The 18,392-nt window shown below is 65.1% G+C and overlaps 1 protein-coding gene across 4 annotated transcripts in view; it reads left to right on the forward strand.

Annotated features, from left to right (window-relative positions):
- The window catches only part of CBFA2T3 (CBFA2/RUNX1 partner transcriptional co-repressor 3), an 85,932-nt gene that overhangs the window by 56,925 nt on the left and 10,615 nt on the right, over window positions 1-18,392 (forward strand). For 3 of the 4 annotated variants that reach the window (XM_081216654.1, XM_081216656.1, XM_081216657.1), the window contains exons 2-7: window positions 4,351-4,497; window positions 7,530-7,607; window positions 11,758-11,999; window positions 12,104-12,193; window positions 16,409-16,590; window positions 17,264-17,487. In XM_081216654.1, the coding sequence (XP_081072780.1) occupies window positions 4,377-4,497; window positions 7,530-7,607; window positions 11,758-11,999; window positions 12,104-12,193; window positions 16,409-16,590; window positions 17,264-17,487 (937 nt within the window). In that variant the 5' untranslated portion in view covers window positions 4,351-4,376. Of the gene's footprint in view, window positions 1-4,350; window positions 4,498-7,529; window positions 7,608-11,438; window positions 12,000-12,103; window positions 12,194-16,408; window positions 16,591-17,263; window positions 17,488-18,392 lie in introns of those variants that run through there. The other variant, XM_081216655.1, reaches the window with a different exon arrangement.

Here is an 18,392-nt window from a genome sequence, read left to right on the forward strand (position 1 = left end):
CATTAATCTCATAAGAAAAAAGGAACTTAAAACTTGACATACATTCAGCTGCCTGTGCCCCATAACCGACCTGCTAAATCAGAGCTCCCTAAAAGGGGGCTTGTGTAGGAAGACCCCTGGTGTTGGGTGGAGGGTCTCTGGGGTTGAGGACCCCCAGTGACCCTAGAATCAGGAGTGGGGCAAACACAGACCTGGGGTGGGTGCAGGGGGACCGTTCGAACCCGGCGTCCCATGGATGGGGTCAGTGCCTCTCATAGGCGGGGCACAGGATGCCACGGTACAGGGGCCCTGACAGCGCCTCTGGGGAGGCCATGAGGATCCAACGAGATGCTGTGTGGACGTGCAGCACATGGGGCCTGGCTCCCCCCGGGGCTGAGGACCCCTGGGAGTGGACGCTGGGGGCAGAGGTACCTGAGAATGGGGGAGGGGGGAAGAGCTGCCCCACAAGGCCGGCCCAGGTTTTCTGGGCGGAGTCTGGACCTTGCCGGGACGTACCCCCTGCCAGCTGAGCTGACAACGCTGGCACCCTTGGCAGCCTTGGCGGGGGTGGGAGCTACCCCCTCACCAGTCCCCAGCACTCAGCACCCAACAACGGGCCCCTCCCCAGGCCCCCACGTCCTGGCCAGCTCCTGCTCGTGCTGGCTTGTGGGTGCAGGGTCCTGCCTACACGGCCCTACCCAGGCTGCCAGATGGGCAGTAAGGTTGTGCCATAGCCCTCGGGGGTCCGAGCCTCGCAGTGGGTCTTAGGGGGTGAGGGAGCAGCCCTTGGCTGGCGCGGGCCCTTGAAAGGGGCTGGGCAGGAAGCCGGCTCCTGGGAGAGTGAGGCTGCCTGTCTGGCAGCTCGTTAGCCGTGTGCCCTCAGGCCACGCAGGCCAGCGGGCGGGCAGGCTTGGCTCCAGCACAGGCTGACCAGGGCTCCACACACAGCTCAGGGGCGCAGAGGTGGCGAGAGAATGCTGCCACCACGGGTGGCGTGGCCACGGTGGGTGCCCGGGCCCCCACTAAGAACGCTTCTCCTCCTCTGACCTGTGCTGCCCCCCCGGGAAGGTGAGGATCCCAGCCCAGAGGCAGCCACTCGTCAGGAGGGTGGGACTCAGGTCCCTCGCGCCCTGCTGTTCTCGCTTGGCCAGCGCGAGGAAGGCAAGCGTGCAGGGCGAGCGGTGGCTGCATCCACAGCCCCTCAGCAGCCCCCGTGTCGGCCCACCTTGGAGCCGGGGCAGCCAGGACCCCCCGACCTGCCCCCTCTGGCCCCTGAGCAGGGAGACCCCTCCTCTAGGAGGGCTGCCGGTGGTGACCTCATTCTCGTGGCCGGCCTTCCAGAAGTGCCAGCCCAGCCAGAAACCCTGCGACGGGTGAGCCAGGAAACAAGGTCATCTCAGGGCATCACGTTCCAGGGGAGCCAGAGACCCTCATGTCTCATGTTGGGGACACCTCTCCTGAGGACATGAGGTCGGAGCGGGACCCCCAGGAGGGAAGGGGGAGTGGTCCGGGGTATGTGCGAGGGCTCGGAGCTGGGGCTCTGGGTGTCATGGGAGCGGGCCGGGGGGTAGGACCCTGGGAAGCCCCACATGCAGTGGAAGCTGCTGGAGGGTTTCAGGCAGGAGAGACGACGTCTCTGGATGCTGTGCAGAACCTTCACTGGCTCCCTGCTGCCCACCAGCCCGGCCCAACCAGCCTCCTCTCAATGCCCTGCACACTCCCTCCCGCCTTTGTGCTCTCTGTCCCTTGACCACAAATGCTGTTGCTCACCGTCTCCACACCACCTCTGCTCTTCCCCGAGCTGCTCTGTCAGCTTCTGCTTTAGGGGTTGGGGTATGTGCCGAGGGCAGCCTCAAGAGCAGGGTCCCGGCACGCAAGTTGCTCCATAAACCATGACCGAATTTTCCTGAGAGCTTGCCCTCAGCCATTACAGCCACCTCAGAGAGGTGAGGTGACTTGCCCTGGGTCACACAGCCAGGAGGCAATAGAGCTAGACTCAAACAAGATTCAAGACTTGTGGGGTGGGCTTCCCTGGTGGCTCAGTGGTTGAGAGTCCGCCTGCCGATGCAGGGGACACGGGTTCGTGCCCCGGTCTGGGAAGATCCCACATGCCGCGGAGCGGCTGGGCCCGTGAGCCATGGCCGCTGAGCCTGCGCGTCCGGAGCCTGTGCTCCGCCACGGGAGAGGCCGCAACGGGAGAGGCCACAACGGTGACAGGCCCGCGTACCGCAAAAAAAAAAAAAAAAAGACTTGTGGGGTTTCTTGCACCTGTGGCCCTACCGTGCAGAGCCCTTGGGGACCCAAGACCCAGGGCTGGAGGTGGGACCTGGGAGAGCCGCAGGGGTGCCCCCAGCCACCCAGCCCAGAGCCTCCATCCACCTGGGTTTGCTTCCCAGAACCGCTGCCTCTCCTGCAAGGAGGAGAGTTCGCGCTGATGACAACCAGGCCTTGGAGCCCTGCAGACCCGCCCAAACCACACGTGCTGTGTGCCCTTGGTGGACTGCTGCACCTCTCTCTGCCTGTAAAACAGGGCTGGCAGCAGCATCCCCCTCACAGGGTTTCCTGGGAATAACAGGAGCCATGACTGTCACCTGCCAGGAGCGTGTGTGTCTCCTTTGTAAGTGGGCGGCCTCAGGCCTACTTTCCGGGCACCAGCAGGGCACTGCCCGCTCCGTCCACAGGCCTGGCAGGCATCCGTGGGGTGGGCGCGAGACTCCTTGCAATGTGGCACCCTCGTCATCGCGGGCACACTCGGTCCACCCTCCCTGACGGCCCCCTCCCGCCGGCTTTTCTCCATCCACTTCTCTGGTCTGCGCCACCCGTGATGCTCCAGCGAAGCCCCAAGGTCTAAGGGCTTTGGAAGGTCCGACCAGGCCCTGCATCCCCAGCGTCCCAGCCTGGCATCCTAAGCGCCCTCCCTGGCCTGGTGGCAGGGCTGCCTGCCCCAGGGTGGCCTGGTCAGATGAAGGGCTGGCCAGGATGGGGCTGCACCCCACAGAGGTGGCCTGGAGCCCACGGCGCTGGCCACGTTTTCCTTCTTTGGTTGTCACTGGGGACTGGCCGCCAGCCCCGTAGCCAGGCGTGGCGTTGACGGGCCCCCACAGCTGTGGCACACGTGTGCCAGGCCATCAGCCTCCTGACAGGCGGGCTGTTGGGGGGCAGGGCGCCCGGTGGGAGGGAGGCCAGCTGAGTGGACAGCAGGTGCTGCGAGGCCGGGTGGCTGCTGGTGACCGGCTGCTTCCCCCTTCCGTGGGGCCCAGTGGGGAGGGGGCTTCTCCGCCCTCACCCCCTGGGCCCTGGAGTGCCGAGGGCGTCTCCTCTCTGTAAAGGAGGATGTGGGAGAGATGAGGGGAGGTCTGCACGGTCTGGGGCACAGGTAGCGGTAAACACCGTATGTTAGCATTGTCGCTGTCCACGGAGGTGGCTGCCCGGGTGCATGTGCGTCTCCACCTCTGCCCAGATCGTGCGGGACCCCTGGGAGGGGAGGATGGGGAGAGGCAGAGGGACAGAGCTGCAGTCCTGGTGACGGCTGACAGGCGTCAAGCCCCATCGGCCCCCGGCCCCCGGGAGACTCCATCAGTGTCAGCAGGGCGAGCAGTGGCTGGGGCGACGTGGGCTGTGCCTATTCGCTACAGGCGGGGACGCCCACCCACAAGCCCAGCCGCTACTCCCGGGTCTCTGCGGCCTGCTGCGGTGCTGGCTGACCCTGAGCTAAGGTGGAGCGGGGAGGCCCAGAGGCTCACCCCCCTCCACCTGCAAAGAATACCTGGGCAGCTGCCGCCCCGGGGGCCTCCCTGGCAGCCTGTTACAAGTGCAGAGTCTCAGACCCGCTCCGGACCTGCTGAGTTCAGAAATGGGGGTGGGGAGGCTGTCTGTACATGCCCTCCAGGAAGGGCTGATGCAAGCAGAGTCGGGGTACCACAGGCTTGGGGGATGCCGTCCGACTCCCTGGTCTTCAGGAGAGACAATCCAGGCTCCCCCAGGGCCACTTCCACAGTGAGAACTCCAGCCCAGTTCTGGCTGGCCAAAGTTCTGAAAGCTATACCCTCCAGACCACCTGAAATGGGCTGACCCAAGCCCACTCTCCGGTCCTAGATGGGTGGGATGTCAGCCACCTGTGAGCACACCTGGGGCTTATCTGGGGCAGGCTGGGGCCTGGGACGGGCTCTGTAGGCAGAGCCAGAAGCCACGTGGGGGCCTGCTGGGAGTCGCCCACCTGGGCCCCCAGCAACATAGGCCCACGTCCAGCTGCTGGGGGCCTTAGCCGGGAACCAGGTGGGGCTGGGCGGCACCGACCCCTGTGCCCCTCGGCCTGCTTCACCCGTGCTCTCTCTCTCCTTTCCCCCACCCCGGTGACCGTGGCGCCCACAGCGGACAGGAAGGAGAAGGCCTCCGCGATGCCTGGCTCCCCAGCCGAGGTGAAGACGCAGCCCCGGGCCACGCCCCCCAGCATGCCGCCCCCGCCGCCCGCCGCGTCCCAGGGGACCACGCGACACCCCCCCTTCACACCCCACACAAGTGAGTAACCTCAGGGCCCAGCCCCGAGGGGCACAGCGGGGAGAGGCACCTCCGGGGGTCCCTCGAGCCCGTTAAGGTCCGAGCTTCCATCCTGGACCTGTAAACGCCCCTGTTGGGCCTTTAAGACGGAGGATCTCATCATGGGTCAGGGCCCAAGCTTTGAGGTTCGGATCCCAGCTCTTCTGCTTGGTAGCTGTGAGGCTTTGAGCAAACTTTTTAATCTCTCTGGGCCTGGCGTTCCTCATCTGTAAAGCTGGGCTGGTCATGGCCCCTGCCTCACGGAGCTGCTGTGAGGGCGAGTGAGTTAATAGAAGTTCTTAGCACGGTGGGTACACGGTGAGCATTTCGTCAAGGTCAGCTGCTATACTGGAGCCCAGAGAGGGATGGGGGCTTCCCCACGGTCACACAGCAGGTCACTTGCATGTGGGTGAATCCTTTTGGGCCTGCACGCCCTGGAGGGCCCATCGGAGGCAGCTCTGGCCTCGGAGGAGCTCTGCGGCCAGGCCTGAGCCGGGTGTGTGGGTGAGCCAGGAGCTGGGGTCAGGGGGGCCTCAGCTGCCAGCAACGTGGTGGGCAGAACTGACCCCCAGGTGGTACCTCGCTGGCCCTGGGCCCTGGGTTGAGCGTCTCGGCACACACAGAGGGTCTGGGTGGGCTTCAGAATCCACAGCCACCACCTGAGCCCCGGTCCTTTGAGTCAGAGCAGTTGGGAAGGAGACCCCCAGCTTGGGCTGGTGTGGGGGACAGTGTTCCCTGTCCCCTCGACCGGGGGCTCAGCAGTGTGCCCTAGGTGTTTCTGGCAGGCAGTCCACGTGCCTCCCCCACCCACATGTTCAGAAGCCAGAAAGCCGCACACCGGCAGACCCTTCCCCAGGCTTTGAAACCCTAATGAAGCCCGTCTCTGGGGCAGGAACCTCAGATGCCTTGGCCTGGTGGCCCCTGGTTCCCACCAGGTTCATCAGGCTCCACTCCGCCCACCCGGGGTCCTTGGCTCTGCCCAGAGCCCAGGGTGGGCCACAGGGCCTGGCCTGCTCCTTTTATTCCGGGGCGTGAAGGGTGCTGGCTCTGCCCTCCGAGGCCAGGCAGCGGCCCCCATCTGGAGAAGGAGGTCGGGCTGGGCCCCTTGTTGTAGGATGTTGGCTGTGAGCTGGTCTCTGTTGGTAGATGGGGCAACACCACCTGCTCCTAGGTGCCACCACCTGAAAGCAGGGCGACCCCTGCACAGTAGGAGCTTAATGGCCAAGCACCCGTCCCCACACATCGCTTGGTACAGAATGTTCCAGCTTCTGTCCCCCCGGGGTCGGTCTGAGTGAGGGTCCCCACGTGTGCCGGAGACTGGGGTGGGCCCAGCCCTGCCTCCTGCCCTGCCCTCCGCCATCCTGGGTGCGCAGCCTGCGCTGGCCGCACGGGAGTGGCCAGAGGTGGCCGCGCTTTGTCTCATTCGCTCTTCTCGCCCGGGGACTGTGGCCGGCCAGTCACCCCTCCCTCTTTTCCAGAAGAGTCAGTCCTCACCTTGGGCTGAGCCGCAGGCCGGTCTCCGTCCACTGACCGCTGCCTCCCCGTGTGGCCTCGTGGGTGGAGAGGGGAGGCTCCAGCCTGGCGAAACTTCCCCCGCGTACGCTCAGCCGGGGCGGAAAAAGGAATTCTTCCCGACGGGGCAACAGCAGCTCCCCCTGGGAAGATGACCCACCCCGCAACTGTTGTCTGGTTCCAAGCAGGAGAGACCAGCAGACCATCTGAGGTTCTGGTCGAGGGCTCCGACCCGGGGACCCCGACCCTCGTGGGCACGACTCCCTGGCCTGCTTTTCTTCCTGGTCCAAGAGCCCGTGTTCCAGAAAGTGCTGGTCTGGGAACCAGATGTTTCAGGCTGTGGACTGGGCTGGGGTCAGCTGACACCACCGGCTCGCCTTCATGAGGCCTGCGAACAGACGTGCGGGTGGCAGCCTGCGTGTGGCTCAGGGTCCGTCCCCTCTCGCTGGGGTCCCGGCTCCGTTTAGAGCATGGAGGTTATGAGAGACAAGAGGGCCTTTCTTGCCTAAGCGGACACCTAGTGCTATCTGGCTGCTGGGGGCGTTTGTCTTAAGTGTCAGGCTGCCTCCAAGGTGGCCTCAGATTTGTTCCCTAACCCACGAATTCCCTGAAAGCAGGGTGGTTAACCGCGTCTGTGCACCTGGCTGATGGGAGCCAGAGTAGACGGAGCCTCTGCGTTCCCTGTGGATTCCTGCCAAGAACCTCCCCAGATTCCCCAGGACAGGCCTGCGAGCCAAGCTGACCAGAGACTGACCTTGAGCCGTGGCTTGAGGGCTGTGGTTCTTCTTGCCTTGCCTGGTGACTGCCCTGGGCACGAATTCATTTTAGAGTTGAAGCTGTGGTGTGGCTCGGGCGGGGGGCAGAGGGCTGAGAGAACTCTGGGGAGGGATGTGAGGAGCTACTCGGCAGCTGGAGAGCGCTTCAGGGGCTAGCGCTCCATCCTGCCCTTGATTACCCCCTGTGACGGGGGCTCAGTCTCTGTGTACGGTGGTGCAGCTTGTCTCCGTGTGGCTCTTGCCCGCTAACTCCAGCTCAGACGAATCAAGTCTCTCTTCCTCTCGGGTGCTCCTGCCCTTCACGGCAGCTCAGGCCTGGGCTTCGTTTCAGAGCCACCACTGGTTTGTCTGTTGACCTCAAGCCCATCACCTGGGCTCCGGGTCCCTGAGGATGGTGCCGAGTGGGGTCACCAGGCGCTTTCCAGAAACACAGCTGTTGAAGAGCCAGGGTGTCCCACCCATACCCAGGGAGGTGCCAGAATTCTTGTGGAGCCCCAGAAGTTCCCACCAGAAATGGCCCTAAGAGATCTCCTGATCCAGTCCACTTTTCAGAGAAGGAAGCCGAGGCCCAGAGAAGGTTGTGGACTGGCCCAAGGTGGTGACAGAGTCCCAGTCCCCAAAACGCTGTCGAGAGGCAGGGGAGGGGCCGACTGTAGACACCCCCCAGGGCAGAGTCCGGTGCCCGGCCTCCTTCCTCACAGCGTGTTTTTCTTATTTTGCTTACAGATCGAGAGGACGGGCCTGCGATGTCTCTGCCCCACGGCCGTTTTCATGGCTGCTTAAAATGGTCTATGGTCTGTCTTTGTAAGTAAAATAACAAAAACCACGGCCTCCCGGGAGGTCCTCACCCGGCGCCCACTGCTCGGCCTGCACCCCTGCGTCTGCCGGGCTAGGCCTCTCTTAGGGGAGCCCAGGGGACACACCCAGGACAGCAGAGCAGCCAGGACCCCAAGTCACAGACCGAGTTCACACCCAGCCCTGCCGCTCACACGCCCTGTGACCTCGTGCAGACGGAGGGCCTCGCTCAGCTTCCTTTTCCCCAACGCAAAATAGGGCGTATCAGGCAGGTCCCAGAGTTGCAAGAAGTTCAAATGTCAGTGGCCAGTCCGCAGCCCATCTCAAGGGCAGACCCCAGCCTGGGGCAGACCCCATTCTTACCCTTCCAGGCAATGTCCCCAGGCAGGGACCACCACCTGTAGAAAGAAAGTTACGGAGCCAGTGCCAAGGGTGATCACACGAAGGCCTGGGTCATGTCAGCGTGAAGTCTGGCCCACGCGGGGTGCTCAGCGGATGTTGGTCACTAGTGGACGTTCCCGTCCAAGTGCCCAAGCTGCAGCTGATGCCCTCAGGCGAGGCTCTCGTGGGGCGATGCTGGCAATGTGTGTCAGCCAGCAAGTGCAGCGGGCTCGCCCATCTGGACCGGCCTGATGTAAGCCCAGGTGTGGCATCATCTAGGGCCTGGCGTGTCCACGGAGCTGCGGTGCTGTGAGGCCTGTGAGCTTTATGTGGACAGGAGGATGGTGATTCCCAGCACCAAGGCTGGGAGGGGGGCTGGCGGGAGGGGCCGTTTTCAGTGCCTCGTCCTAGCCCCGCCCCGGCCCAGGCCCCGGGACTGGGGGAGCCGTGGGGTGCTGTGCTGTGCCCCCAAACCTCGGCCAGGACACGTGTGGTCTATCTTAGTAACACACCTGTTGTGGGAATGAACGCACTTGTGGCCGAGGGTTATTTTCGGCGTCTCTTTAGCAAGCTGCTGAGACTGCCCAGCAGCCTGGGAGGGAGCGCGGCGGGTGAGGGCAGGCCGGCCGCCGGGAGGACCAGGCACCGAGGGCAAGCGGGTAAGGGCGCCCCAGGGAGGCCAGGCCAGGGGCTGGCGGGCGGGGTCCCAGGAGGCACGGATAGCCACACGTCTTCGAAGCCCCTGAAGTTCCAGACCCCGAGCGACAGCCCAGCTCTGCCGTGAGTGACCAGAAGCCCCCGCTGCGGTGAGGTCCCCATGCAGCAGGCCACCTCCCGGCCTGTCTGGGGTGACCGCCAGCGGCTGTCATCAGTCTCGACCAGGGTGTGCGTGTGTGTGTGTGTGTGTGTGTGTGTGTCGGCATCCACTGAGGGGTCAGCTGGAGCTCCACAATGACAGAGAAAGTTAGCACAACGGCAGGGCTTCTGGTCCAAGGGTGCCCTGGACACACCTCGGAGAGGGTGAGGGACAGGGCCCCTCGTGTTCTGTGTCTGGAGCTCCTTCCATCCCAGAGCGAGAGGAAGTCCCCGGAGCGACTGTCCTGCAGGATTACCCCTGAGCCGGAGTGTCACCTGTGGGTCCTGGAAGGAGCTTCTAAGGTCGCCCAGACCAGGGGGCAAACAGGTTTCGACCTGCACTGTGTCTCCAGGGAGGCAGAAGCAGCACCAAGGGCTGAGTGGAGGGCACGGGCCCCAGGAGCGGAGCAGGTCGCCACGCCTGCAGCCCGCCCCCTCTCGGGACACAGAGGCAGCACGTCTGTTTTGGCGCCAACCCTGGCTTTCAACCAGCGCTTTCCAAACTTCTGTTACGTGGGGCCGGTTATTGATGAGCCATCACCCAAGACGTAAAAGCAATCAGGTCAAGCGTTTCCGGCGCCTTCCGGTGGGAGAAGGATAGCCTGGGTCCCGCGAGGGGAAGCGTGCAGCAGAGGGGGCACCCGGTCCTCCGGGCCCAGAAGCCCCACCTCTGGTTTGCACCGAGGGCCGTCTGCTGATGAGGAAACGGAGGCCAGGCCCGAGTCTCACCCACACGGCATGTCTGGGCTGGTCCAGGACGTCCACTCCCAACCAGGGTGCTTATCTTGCGCCCACAAGGGCTGGGCTGTGTTAGTCTGCCTCTGAGGGTCTGTGGAGTGCTGGGGCAACCGGGGGACGGGAGGCAACCTTGAGCACCATGTGCACTGTTCAGGGACTGCGAGGCCCATCGCCCGTGGCTCAGGTGGCCGGTCCCTGGCCCACAGCTCGGGGCGGGGGGGCCAGGGGGGGCGTTCGCAGGTGTCGCCGGCGGGCAGGTCATGGAAGCTGAAGGTGCGAGCAGAGCTGGCCAGACAACAGGCTCAGGGTTAACGGGGTGGGCCAGTTCCAGCTCCCAGGGGGATGGTGCAGGCCTAGGGCTGGAGGGGAGCTACATCCCACAGGCCTGCAGGGGCGGGTGGAGCCGGCAACCGGGACCTGGAGAACCAAAGCCCTGGGATAGCCGAGGCCCAGGGAGGAGGGACGGGCATGCGGCCACCTCACATGCTCCCGCCCTTGCAGGCTGGGCGAGGCCAAGACGCCGGAGGTCACCCCCCTGAGCCAGGTCAGGATAGCCGGGCTGGCGTGGTCTGGAGGAGCAGAGTGACATACCCGCAGTCCGTGCTGTGGCTGTGCAGGAGGGGCCGCTTCCCAGAGCCGAGCCCAGCAGCATCCCCATCCCGGAGAAAGGGGCGGCTGCTCCCCGTCTCCACACACAGGCCCCGGCAGATGCTGCAGCCCTGGAGAAACCCAGCCCTGAGAACACAGCAGCTCTGAGCTGTCCTGCATCCCCAGATCCCTAGTCCGGCGAGGCGTGAGCGCCCAGCCTCTGCACAGACCCAGCCAGACAAGGCGGGAGGGCCAGGGCACGGGCCTCGGGGACCACAGTTGAGTGAGTGAGAAGTGCGCCTGCACGTGTGCATGTGCTAGTGTGCACGTCTGTGTGCTGTGTGGGTGTGCACATGGGTGTGCCATGGGGCTACATTGCATCATGCCCGTGTGCACACGTGTGCAAGTGTGCATGTGGGGTGTGCTTGTGGGCATGTGTGTGCACGTGTGTGTGTACATAGGTCTGTGGGCTGTGCACTGGGTCTGTGTGCACATACGTGTGTGCATGCATGCAGTGCATATAGGTGTGTGTGCACGTGTGTGCACATTGATGTATCTGCATGCACGTATACGCGTGTATGCAAGCATGAGTGCACGTGTGTTTGACGTGTTGCGTGAGGTGCGTGCAGGGCTGCTGAGGGAGGGAGGGTGCGGGGAGTGCAGGGCGTGGGCGAGGGTGGGCTTCGGGACGGTCGTGTAGGGAGCACAGACGTGCGCAGGAGCAGGAGTTGGGTGTGCGAACAGGAGCGTGAAGGCGCAGGTCCTGTGCAGCCTTCCCGTGTCCAGACCCCCTCCACCATCACCGAGGGCCCTGGGAGCCCACGACCTCTGACCTCTGTGCAGGCCCTGGTGCAGGGGAGAGGGGTGCAGGTGGTCAGGCTCTGGAGGGCTCCCCGGCCCTGGGGACAGACTCAGCTGAGGATCACGGTCCTGCCTCTGGTCCACTTCACAGCAGTCCCAGTGTCTGTCACCACAGGAACCCACAGTGTTGCTCCTGGGGCCCCTGCATGAGCTCATCGCAGGCCCCTCAGGTCACCTGCTGGTCCTCCGCACGCAGCTGGGGCCCATGTGCGCACACGTCCACCCGTGCAGCAGCCCCAGACAGCAGCTGTGCGGTGTCCCCCCTGCCAGCATCCAGCCCCGCCTGTCCCAGGGGTCCAGGCTCCCCTGCCCCACCTTGAGCCCCGTCAGCCTGGCACGGGGGCCCTCATGCGGGTGATGGCACCTGCGTAGGCACTGGGGCGTGGCTTTGGGCCATCGTGGTGGGGGGGTGGTCACTGTCCTTTTGGGGGGATGAGGGACCTCCCCATGGAAGAGGAGGATGGGCCCGCAGATCCCGGTTGTGGGGAAGCCCCTCTACCTGTTCACAGGAGATGTGTGTCTGCCAGGCAGCGTGCGGCCATGGTGTCCCCCGGGTGTGGAGGGCCTGGCTGCGCGGCCCAGAGCAAAGCCGAAGGGCCGCTGAGCCCGGGCCACACCTGGATCACGCCTGTACTCTCGGCCCCACCCGGCCGGGGCCCCAGTTTGAGCGTCTGTAAAGGGTGTCCGTGGGGCCCGGCTGCCCTGCTGCGTCTTCAGCCCGCCTCTCCCCGCGCAGTGATGAACGGCAGCAGCCCCTCGCCCACAGCCGTCAGTGGCACCCCGTCCACGCCCAGCGGCTTCAGCAATGGCCCAGCCACCTCGTGCACCGCCGCGCTGTCCACACAGCAGCTGCCCCCAGCCTGCGGGGCGCGGCAGCTCAGCAAGCTCAAGCGCTTCCTGGCCACCCTGCAGCAGTTCGGCAGCGACATCTCCCCGGAGATCGGGGAGCGCGTGCGCACGCTGGTGCTGGGGCTCGTGGTGAGTCGGGTGGGGACGTGGTGACCCCGGGCCGGGCCAGCCCTCAGTCTCTGCCCTCCTCTCCCCGGGCTGAAGCAAGGTGTTTTCTCCCCCCACCCCCCCAGAACTCCACGCTGACCATCGAGGAGTTCCATTCCAAGCTCCAGGAGGCCACCAACTTCCCGCTGCGGCCGTTCGTCATCCCCTTCCTGAAGGTAGGGACAAACCCACTTCCCCTGCGCTGGGGCCCCAGGAGCCCCGAGTCTTTTCTCTGCCAGCTCAGATCAGCCACTGTTCTCGAGGCTCTGACTCCCCTGTCCCCCGGGGGGGAACAGTGCTGACCCGTCGCGGCCGACTCCTGCAAGCTCGCTGCCAGGCCAGAGTAGTCAGCCACCCCACCCTGTGCTCTGAGACCGAGCTCCCAGGCTCAGTCCTGTTATTAGTGGCCAATACACTCAGCCGCTCGACAGCTATTTTTTGAGCACCTGCTATGTGCCAGCCGACAACAACGGCCATAGACTCTGGAGCTGCAGGGAGGGTGCATTCTGATGAGGGTGGAGAAGGGCGAGGGAGGAGAGCGGGGAACAGAGCCAGGCAGCGGGGACAGCACGCGCAAAGGCCCTGAGGCAGGGGTGTGCCTGCTGTGTTTGAGGAGCTGTGAGGTGGCCGTGTACCTGGAACGGAGTGAGGGGGGAGGGACAGTGGACAGACGGTGGTCATGTATGTGGGTGAGCAGACAGATGGGTGAGTGGGTGTCAGTTGGAAGGCAGCCGTGTGGTCAATCACGGAAGATAAACAGTGGACCAGGGCCTCTTAGTAGTTGGTGTTGGATTGGCGGCAGCAACACCAGGGTGTATGAGCAACGCAGGTTCCCAGGCCCCAGCCCAGACCCACTGAGTCAGAATCTGCATTTTAACAAGGTGCTGGGCAACGTGTGTGCACAAAACCGGGACAAGCGTTAGACCCACGTCTCCCCTGCAGTACTCCTCGGGGCCTTCGCTCCCCTTGAGGGTTACACATCTCCCAGAGGGGGTGGAGGTGAAATGCTTCCCAAATGTATTTGACCACGGGTGCCTCTGCTGGCGCACATCTCCTCAGGTCAGGTTCCACAGAGCTCGCTTGGGAGATGCCCGCCTTGGAGTGCCTGCTGGGCTCTCGTTTCCCAGGCCCAGGTGATGCTCCCAGCCACGGGCCATGCTCGCCTGCATAGCTGCACCCTGGTGGGGCCTGCCTTTCAGAGGGTCTTGAAGACAGGCCATACCAGACGTGCCCAGATGCGAGCCCTGACCCTGCCACTTAGCCCCCACTGTCCTGGGCCAAGGTAGTTTGCCCCTCTGTGCCTCAGTTTCTGCAGCTGTGAAGTGGGAACCATTCTCAGGCTACTGGGAAGGTTGTGGGAGACACGCAGGTAAAGACTTTGGGACGTGCTCGACTGACACGGGGCATCGTCATCTGGGGATTTCAAGTGTCCTGCAGACGACGTGTCCTTTGCAGCTACCCCTGCTGAGCCCCCAGCAGCCCTTGGGGTGGGTGGGGTGGCGCAGACACTGCCACTGTTCCCGGTTAACAGGCAGGGAAACTGAGGCCCTGAGGTCCCCTCTGGTGGAGGGGGGGAGCAAGGCCGGAACCCGCATCCCTCCAGCTCCAAGCCTCCCAGCCTGCCAGGGGTGTGCCCCAGGCCCGTACCTCGTTCCAAGGGGACCCCACATCCGCTCCCTCCTCCCGCCTTCCCGCCCACACCCCGCTGAGCTCACTCTGAGCTGGGCTGAGGGTTCGCCCATCTGGCAGTCATTTGCAATTCATCAGGAGCCCTTCCCGCTCCTCCCTGCTTTCAACTTACTGCTGACTCCACGCTCCCCATCGTGGGGGCGCAGTGCCTGCCTATTCTGTCAGATTAGACATTTACACGGAGGTCCCACCCACCCGTGTCAGCTGCCCTTGTTTATCTGAGGAGCAAGAGCAGGGAAAACACCCCGCGTCCCCGCGCCCACCCCGCCAGGCCCGCTCGCCCTGGCATCCCAGCATCCTCCCAGGCACACCCCAGTGAGACGCCAGACAGGACGTGCCGGCCTGGCAGCGCCTGCCTCGGTGTGCCCCCTGGCGCCCCGATTGCTCTCCTAGTGACGGGGCAGCTGGGGGAGGGCCCTGAGCCGGCGGGCTGTCAGGGACAGAGTCCATTCGTCTGCCTGACGTGGGGCTCCTGGGCGTGGCCAGTCCTGTTCCCAGGGCTTGTGGACAAGTCGCCGCGGCCCTGCCTGGGGAGTGCCCCGCCCCTGCCCCCCCCCACTCACTGTGGGACCCTGGCCTCTTGAGCACACAGAGTGCCGAAGGGAGCCTGGGGGGCGTGCCGGCCTGCTGGGCGGCCTCGGTTTCCCCACCTGTGACCTGGGAGCAGCAGGGGCACCGCCTTCCTGGGGATTGACCGCCTCCCAGGCCCAACCGTGGCGCACCCGTGTGGTGGCCCTTGGCACCATCTCCTATAGCAGAGGCAGGAGCAGTGGCCAGCCCACCCGGCTCAAACCCAGCTCTGCCCTTGGGCAACCAAAACTCCCGCTTCCCAGTCCCCTCCCGGGCCCCTGGGGTGTGACAGCCCCCCTCCTCAGGTGGGACTGGGAGAGTTAACTCATGAGAAGCTCCACCCAGGATGGGAGGAGCCAGAGCTTCTGGCAGCTCCAGCTGCAGGTGAGGCAGAAGTCAGAGCAGTTAAGTGACTTGCCCATGGTCACACAGCACAGCCAGGGTGGGCAGACGCAGGGCCTGCAGTGGAGCGTGGGGCAGTGGAGGAGGTCCTTGGGGAAGCAGTGGGAACATCATAAACCCTCAGCGAACGGGAGACACCTGCTCCAGTGACACCGTGACTGCGGGTGTTTTTGCAAACACTGATTTCCCTCCGGCCACAGTTCCCGTCTGTGAAGGGGGCAGCACGGGACCTTCTTTCAGGTGGCAGAGCTGGGACCCACCAGCTCGGTCTGTCCAGCTTCTCAGCAGCCAGGCCTCCCAGGCCCTGGGGACAGAACTGGGACTGCTGCCCAGGAAGGAGATGAGCACCGCCCCCCATAGTCTCTATGCATTTCTTCCGGGCCCTGGTCCCCACTCCCCCAGCCAAAGGCCCCAGGTCCCCTGCACCCTCTCCTGAGCCCGACGCTGTGCGTGGCTGAGTGGTGGGGCTTTCCGGAAGCTGGGAGATGCTGCCCCGCCCAGCCAGCCCTCCACCCGTGGCCCCGGCTCCCAGCTGGGTCCAGCCGGCCGGGAATCCAGATGTTTCCATGGCCGTAACAGCAACCAGCCAGGGCCCGTGCTGTCCCCCCCACTGCTGCACCAGGAGAGGAGGGGCTGGCGAGGGGGAGGGAGGATGTTTGGCGTCCTCGGACCTCCCGGGACCTCCTTTCCCAGCTCATGCTCCTAACGTGTTCGACAGATGGCAGGCTGGCCCCTGTTCAGCTCTCCAAGTAGGAAAAAAACAGGCCTGGCAGCCGGCGCTGCTTGACAAAAACGCATTGGCTGCTTGAGCGTGTCCGGGTGGTTGCGCTAGTGGGGGCTGGTGGCGCAGAGGCGGGAGAGGCTGCCGAGGTGGCTTTGAAACACCGTGAGAAACTTGGGGAGCTGCACTTCGTTACAGATACTTAGAACTCTGGCCCTCCCAAGCGGCCTGCCGCTGCGCCCCCACCCAGCCAGCATCCCCCCACGGTGGCTCTGGGGAGACCGCCGAGCCCCCAGGGCCCTGCCGTGCTCGCTGGGAGGGCCTAGAGCAGGGTGGAGGCAGGAGGGCACGGCAGTTACGCACGGTGGTCACAGGCGGCATCTGCGTTCGAATCCTGTGCCCACCCCCACGTGCCATTCTGCTCCCTGTGCTGTGGTGTCCTTGCCCACAAATGTGGAACCCAGTGGTCGTGTCCGACCCCGGGAGGTGACACGCGTGACGGCCCAGAGCCGTGTGGGTACACTGATGCCTTCATTCAAGGCTGGGCTGGGAACCCGCAGAAAGTGGGCAGGCGGGACCAGCCAGCGCACGTTGGGGTCCGCGGCAGGTGTGCTGGGGTCCTGCTCGTCCACTGCGGCGAGCTGTGCGCAGGGCTGCCCCGTCCCCTCTGACCCTCACTCTCCTCCTCCGTGCGGGCGGTTGTCTGGGGCCTGTTTCCTCAGGCGCAGGCAGCGGGTCCTGGTGAGGAGGCCTCCTCGATTTCTCCTGATGCCAACGCAGGAGGGAGCTTGGTGAAGGGGAAAAACCCCAAACCGCTGGGTCTCCTGGGGGGCATGGTCCCCCCCTCATCCCCAGACTGTAGCAGAGGAACTCGAGGCCCAGAGCGGTCGTGCAGCTTGCCCAAAGTCACACAGCAAGGCTGGCCATTGGCGTCCCTGCCTCACCTCCAAGCACCTGGCGCCCTGACCTCAGTCAGCAGCCAGTCCAAGCCCCTCCCCGACCCCCGCAGGCTAACCTGCCCCTGCTGCAGCGGGAGCTCCTGCACTGCGCCCGCCTGGCAAAGCAGACCCCCGCCCAGTACCTGGCCCAGCACGAGCAGCTCCTGCTGGACGCCAACGCCTCTTCCCCCAGCGACGCCTCAGAGCTCCTACCGGAGGTCAACGAGAACGGCAAGAGGAGGACACCTGACAGGTACCTGGGGGGACGGCGGAGGGGCCGGCTCTCTCCCTACCTGACCCTTGAGAGCTGCGCCGGCGCTGAGGCTTAGCGGGCACCCCAGTTCCGGGGCTGAGGGAACGCAGGCCCATGCCACGTTGCGTTCTGTGGCAGCCGCTGCTGGGTTGGTTGGGTTCAGCCTAAAGTGCAAGGCCACTGAACAGGCTCAGTCACCGCGAGGCCACCCTGTCTGGCCGTGGCAGGTTCTCCTGAGGACTCGGATGCCCCGGGAGGACAGGGGCGGAGGCAGGACAGACACTGCCTGGCTGGCATGCCCTGGCTATTCCCTTCGTGCTGGACGTGCACCCCGAGTGTCCAGCAGCCCGAGGTGCCCAGGTGCCTGGGCTGGCCCTCACTGCTGGGGCACAGCGTGGGTACCTGTCCTGCTGATGGGGGAGGGTGTCTCCCCCACTCTCTCCAAGGAGGCCCAGGCTTCCTGACCACCTCACCCCAGGAGCCCCAGAGGAGGAGGAAGAGGGGAGCTCCGGGCTGGGCCCCCAGCGGCCGGGTCTGGTCTCTCCCGTTGTTCACCTCGGTCTGTCTCCTCCTCGCTCGCTCGCTCTCTGCCCGCGCCCCGACCTTCCCCTCACCCCTCTGTCCACGGATCGTGGCCCCGTGACCACTGTCCCCTGCCTGCTCTTGGGACCAGGACCAAAGAGAACGGGTCAGACCGTGACCCTCTGCACCCGGACCACCTCAGCAAACGGCCGTGCACCCTGAGCCCCGCCCAGCGCTGCAGCCCCAGCAACGGGCTGCCCCAGCCCACGCCGCCTCCGCACTACCGCCTGGAGGACATGGCCGTGGCCCACCACTTCCGGGACTCCTACCGCCACCTTGACCCCTGGGAGCTGCGGGAGCGCCATCGGCAGCTGGGTGAGCGGCGCGCTGCGGGGGTGCACGCGTGCGCCGAGTGGAGGTGGGGGGCGGGCGGAGCGTCTGGGGCTGCCGTGCGCACGTGAACGCTGGCGCTGCCCGGCCGCGTCTGTCCGGGGAGGATGGACTCTGAGGACGTGGGTGCAGAGGAGAGATTTGCGCCCCACCCCGTCTGGGCTGCGCCCAGAAGCCTGAGGGACAGCCATCTTTCCCGGGGGGGAAGCCCGACACCGCCACCCTCAGGGCCAGGAGGGCCCCTCCCCATGGCAGGTGGGCGCCGTGGTTGCAGAGGTGTCTGTCCTGGGGGCTCTGCAGGGCCAGGTATGGGATCTAGAGCCTCTCGGGATGCACTGGCAGCCGGGAGAGACCCGGCATGTGGGGGGTCCCCAAGTCGCAGGAGTTGCAGCCCCCGCCTCCAATGCCCAGGCGCCCCGAGGGAAAGCAGAGGCATCAATGAGCACACACGGCCGGTCCTGCTACACCAAAACACCAACTCCGTAGAGGGTGGTCTGTGCAAGAACGAAGGAGATGAGGGAGGCGGGGTGCTGGGGCGACACCCCCCAGGGGCAGGACTGCCTGGTCCTTGGAGCTCCCCCAGGTGTGCCCTTGGGCAGGTCACATGCCCTGCATGCCTGCTTCCTCCCTGCTGGCTGGGTCTAAGAGCAGCCCCGCCTTCAGGGGGTGAGAGGGGGTTAATACAGGGCCTGGCCCAGAGTGGGTGCTGAGACCCAGCTGTTACTGGTGGTGGTGTGGCAGGTCCCGGTGGCCCTCTTGTTGGCATTGTATGTTTTGCTGGGTCCTAGAAGGCAGCACCCCGATGTGTTCTGACACACCTGTGTGATGTGTTAGCGTGCCCACGTCACAGATGGGGAGACTGAGGCCCAAAGGGGTAACGGACAGGCCCA

Source organism: Mesoplodon bidens (genome assembly GCF_964165515.1).
Source record: "Mesoplodon bidens genome assembly, chromosome: 18".
Taxonomy (NCBI): Eukaryota; Metazoa; Chordata; class Mammalia; order Artiodactyla; family Ziphiidae; genus Mesoplodon; species Mesoplodon bidens.